This window comes from Arachis ipaensis, chromosome B1 (genome assembly GCF_059453495.1).
Source record: "Arachis ipaensis isolate K30076 ecotype BB chromosome B1, ASM5945349v1, whole genome shotgun sequence".
In the NCBI taxonomy this organism is placed as follows: Eukaryota; Viridiplantae; Streptophyta; class Magnoliopsida; order Fabales; family Fabaceae; genus Arachis; species Arachis ipaensis.
This window is the reverse complement of record NC_142436.1, coordinates 85186501-85191608: the sequence shown is the minus strand read 5'-3', so window position 1 is coordinate 85191608 and position 5108 is coordinate 85186501. Positions and strand designations below refer to the sequence as shown.

Genomic DNA, 5108 nt, shown 5'->3' with positions numbered 1-5108 from the left:
GTAGCTAAACTCCCTCTCATTGGGAGAGGGAGCCCTGTTGTACTTGATGCATTAATGATAGTGAATTTATTCTTTTCTTCATCAAGATGTATCATCCTCAGCCCCACAACCATGTAATAACAGCAATAACTTTGTAAGATTGGAGGCTGCTATGTCATAATTGGCAAGGAGTATTGCTACTATTGCAAAGAGATAATTGCAAGCTGAAAAAAAATAGATACAATCCAAGAGGAGGCTAGATCTAACATAAGAAACCAAGGGGCAGCAATTTCAAAACTAGAGTCATAACTAGAGAGCTTGTCTAAACAGATACCAATGCCTACACATACATTTTCTAGTGATACCGTGGCCAACCCAAGAGGGAAATGCAAGGCCATCACACTAAGAAGTTGGAAGGTAGTGGAGGAGACCTCCTCAAACCACAACTTGCAAGAAAAAAAAGCTGTAGATGACTCAGAAACCAAGGAGGAAGAAGAGGCACCTGATCCAGCTCCACCAAAGCAAGTCTTGAAGCCCTATGTACCAAAAGCACCCTACCCACAAAGGTTGAGAAAAGATGGGAAAGACAGCCAGTTTTCTAGATTCTTGGAGATCTTTAAGAAGCTTCAAATTAACATACCTTTTGCTGAAGCATTAGAGAAAATGCCACTCTATGCCAAGTTTCTAAAGGAGCTCATGACAAGGAAGAAAAACTGGGGAGAAATGGAAACTGTGGTGCTCACGGAGGAATGCAATGCCATCATACAAAAGAAGCTTCCCCAAAAGATGAAAGATCCTGGGAGCTTCCAAATCCCCTGCATCATAGGGGATATTAGCATTGAAAAAGCATTATGTGATCTGGGAGCTAGCATCAACCTTATGTCCTTAGCCATGATGAAAAGAATGAGAATTGAAGAGGCCAAACCAACAAGAATAGCACTTCAATTAGCTGATAGAACATTTAAGTTTTCTCATAGGGTGGTGGAGGACTTGTTGGTCAAGGTGGGAGAGTTCATCTTCCCAGCTGATTTTGTAGTACTTGATATGGAGGAAGAGGCTAACACATCAATCATACTAGGAAGACCATTCCTAGCTACAGTTGGAGCCATAATTGATGTGCAAAAGGGAGAGTTAGTCCTGAGATTGCATGAGGAGAAGATGGTATTCATGTCTTCAAAGCAATGAGCTACCCAAAGGAATCCATTGGTGAATGCATGATGGTGGACACAATGGAGAAGATAGTTCAAGGAGTCCTAGAAGAAGATCAATGTGAGAAAGTTATGGAACAAGACCAACAAACAGCATGTGGTGAACTACCACAAGAAATCATAGAAGGCTCAATCATGCTAGACAAGGTAAGCAAGAAGGAAGTGGAAGCACCCAAGTTGGAGTTGAAAACCCTGCTTCCAAGCTTGAAGTATTCCTACTTGGGAAACAATGACACATATCCAATAATCATTAATTCAAGCTTGAGTGAGGAGCAAGAAGAGAAGAGGAGCTTATCAATATGCTGAGACAACACAAGGATGCCATAGGATGGACACTTTCAGATTTAAAGGGGATCAGTCCTTCAATGTGCATGCATAAAATCCTTCTTGAGGAAGGTGCCAAGCCCTTAAGACAGCCACAAAGAATATTAAATCCAACAATGAATGAAGTAGTTCAAAAAGAAGTGTTGAAGTTATGGCAAGCAGGGGTGATCTACCCAATCTCAGACAGCCCTTGGGTGAGCCCAGTGCAAGTAGTCCCCAAGAAGGGAGGAATCACAGTTGTGCCAAAAGAAAGAAATGAGTTGATACCAATAAGAACAGTGACTGGATGGTGCATGTGCATAGATTATAAGAAGCCCAATGAAGCCACAAGGAAGGATCACTTTTCTTTATCCTTCATGGATCAAATGTTAGAGAGGCTTGATGGACAGGAATACTACTATTTCTTGGATGGATACTCAGGCTACAATCAGATTGTAGTAGACCCTAAAGACCAAGAGAATACTTCCTTTACTTGTCCATATGGTGTTTTTGCATATAGACGAATGCCCTTTGGATTGTGCAATGCACCTGCCACATTCCAAAGGTGCATGTTGTCCATTTTTTCTGATATAATTAAAAGGTTTATCGAAGTTTTCATGTATGATTTTTCTGTGTTTGGTGATTCATTTTCCAAGTGCTTACACCATCTTGCCTTGGTGCTAAAGAGATGCCAAGAGACTAACCTAGTTTTGAACTGGGAAAAGTGTCATTTTATGGTCACCGAAGGGGTGGTCCTTGGTCATAAAATCTCTAAAAAAGATATAGAGGTGGACAGAGCCAACGTGGAAGTGATTGAGAAATTACCCCCACCTTGCAATGTCAAAGCAATTAGAAGTTTCTTGGGGCATGCTGGGTTTTATAGAATGTTCATTAGAAACTTTTCAAAGATTGTCAAACCTTTAAGTAACTTACTTGTCTCTAATGTACCATTCATTTTTGATAGAGAATGCATGCAAGCCTTTGATGAGCTTAAAAGCAAGCTCTCCTCTGCACCTATTATAGCACCACCTAGCTAGGATTTACCTTTTGAATTAATGTGTGATGCATCAGATTTTGCTATTGGTGCTGTTTTTGGACAAAGGAGAGACAAGCTAGTGCATGTCATCTATTATGCTAGCAAGGTTCTTAATGAGACTCAAAGGAACTACACCACCACAGAGAAAGAACTTCTTGCTATATTTTTTGCATTTGATAAATTTAGATCTTACCTTATTGGTTCTAAAGTCATTGTTTTTACTGACCATGCAGCTCTTAAGTACTTGCTAACCAAGCAAGAATCCAAGCCTAGACTGATAAGTTGGGTCTTGCTACTCCAAGAGTTTAATATTGAGATTAAGGATAGAAGTGGAGCAGAGAACAAGGTGGCTGACCACCTATCAAGAATCCCGAAAAAGGAAGATGAAGCACACAACCTTGTAGTGAATGAGAGCTTTCCAGATGAGCAGTTGATGATGATCCAAGAAGTCCCCTAGTTTGCGGATATAAGGCTATTGGAGAGCTACCTTCCAACATCAACAAGCATATGAAAAAAAAGCTCATCAATGATGCCAAGCACTACATTTAGGATGAACTTTATCTCTTCAAGAGGTGTGCTGATGGGATTCTAAGAAGATGCATTTCTCATGAGGAAGGACAAGAGATCCTTTGGCATTGCCATGGATCCACATATGGAGGACATTTTAGTGGAGAAATGACTGCAGCCAAGGTGTTACAATGTGGATTCTTTTGGCCTACAATATTCAAAGATGCAAAGGAGTTTGTGACACAGTGCATTGAATGTCAAAGAGCTGGCAACCTACCCAAAAAGAATGAAATGCCACAGAGATTCATCATGGAGTAGGAGTTGTTTGATGTTTGGGGGATCAATTTCATGGGACCATTCCTACCGTCATACTCAAACAACTACATACTGGTGGTTGTGGACTATGTGTCAAAATGGGTAGAGGCCATAGCTACTCCAACAAATGACAACAAAGTGGTGATTAATTTTTTGAGGAAGAATATATTCATACGGTTTGGGGTTCCAAGAGATCTTATAAGTGATGGGGGAACTCATTTTTGCAACAAGCAACTTGAGACACTTCTCCTGAAATATGGTGTCAATCATAAGATAGCAACCCTAAACAACCCACAAACCAATGGTCAAGCTGAAATTTCAAAAAGAGAGCTCAAGAGAATACTTGAGAAGACTGTTGGAAACTCAAGAAAAGATTGATCCAAGAAGCTAGATGATGCACTATGGGCCTATAGAACAGCTTTTAAGACACCCATTGGTATGTCTCCATACCAATTGCTGTTTGAAAAGGCTTGTCATCTACCAGTGGAGCTTGAACATAGAGCATTTTGGGCTCTAAAGATGTTAAACTTTGATAATCAAGCTGCTGGGGAAAGAATATTGCTACAACTCAATGAGTTAGAAGAATTCAGAACTCAAGCCTATGAAAATGCCAAGACTTATAAGGAGAATACAAAGAAATGGCATGATCAAAAGCTAGCAAGAAAAGAGTTTGTAGAAGGTCAAAAAGTGTTGTTGTATAACTCAAGGCTCAAGTTCTTCCTAGGGAAGCTAAAGTCAAGATGGTCTAGACCCTTCACAATCATCAAGGCTTCTCCTTATGGTCATATGAAGCTTATAGAGGACAAAACACAGAGGACTTTCACTGTCAATAGCCACAGACTTAAGCATTACATAGGGGACTCATTAGACGAGCAAAGGGTGAACTATAACCTCAGCTGAAGAGGAAGAATCGTCAAGCTAGTGACGTTAAAGAAGCGCTAGTTGGGAGGCACCCCAACACTAATATCCTTTCAATTTCATTCTTTCTAGAGTAGTTTATATTTAGTCACTTAGGTTGTTTAATTTCAATTTCATTTGATAGTTAATTAGTTGATAGTGTCCTTGATTTAAGTTTCAAAATTTTTTTAGCCAGCTGGAAGTGCAATCTTGCAGCCATTATATGAGGTTTGATTAATTGGGCTGGAAACTAGCTAAACAGCTAAGTTTGGTGAGGCCACTAACCCACTTAATGGTGAATATTATGGTACATTGCTTTGAAATGAGCTTTTGTTGAATTCCAGGTGAAAAGAGCAAAAAAAGAAGAAGGAAGCAAGAAAGAGAAACTGGGCGTGTGAGCTGGGCGTGCCACTTGGTACAAACGCCAAAAATTGTATGGGCGTGGCAAACTAGTTATTAAATCCAGAGATTAAGTCCATGGAGATTTCAATCGGCGTAGCACGCCAAGTCCAGGCGTGGCACGCCAAGGCCAGGCGTGTCACGCCAGAGAAGGAACAATGAGCGTGGCACGCCAGGGAGATGAAGCAATATGGGCATGGTACGCCAAGGCCAGGCGTGGCACGCCAGTTATAAACTCCAGAGAAAAGACACTGAGCTTTAGTATGGGCGTGGCACGCCGACCATAAATTCCAAAGAGCATTCTTAAAGGTCCATAAGGGGCGTGGCACGCTAGGATGGGCGTGGCACGCCAACTCCACCATCTACAATGGGTGTGCCACTTGAGGTCGAAGGCGTGGCATGCCAATGCACTTGAATAGAGGAGCATGGAGGAAGCACCAACAAGGGCGTGGCACTTTAGACTT

General features: G+C 41.2%; 2 protein-coding genes across 2 annotated transcripts; both read left to right on the top strand.

Moving 5' to 3' along the window:
• Positions 1 to 315: 315 nt before the first annotated feature.
• Positions 316 to 1164, top strand: LOC107607595 (uncharacterized). Its single transcript, XM_088502867.1, has 2 exons — positions 316 to 730; positions 806 to 1164. The coding sequence occupies exons 1-2, from the start codon at positions 316 to 318 to the stop codon at positions 1162 to 1164; spliced, it is 774 nt and encodes a 257-aa protein (XP_088358993.1).
• Positions 1165 to 3786: 2622 nt separating this feature from the next.
• LOC107607604 (uncharacterized) lies at positions 3787 to 4248 on the top strand. Its single transcript, XM_016309539.2, has one exon. The coding sequence runs from the start codon at positions 3787 to 3789 to the stop codon at positions 4246 to 4248; it is 462 nt and encodes a 153-aa protein (XP_016165025.2).
• The last annotated feature ends 860 nt before the right edge of the window (positions 4249 to 5108 follow it).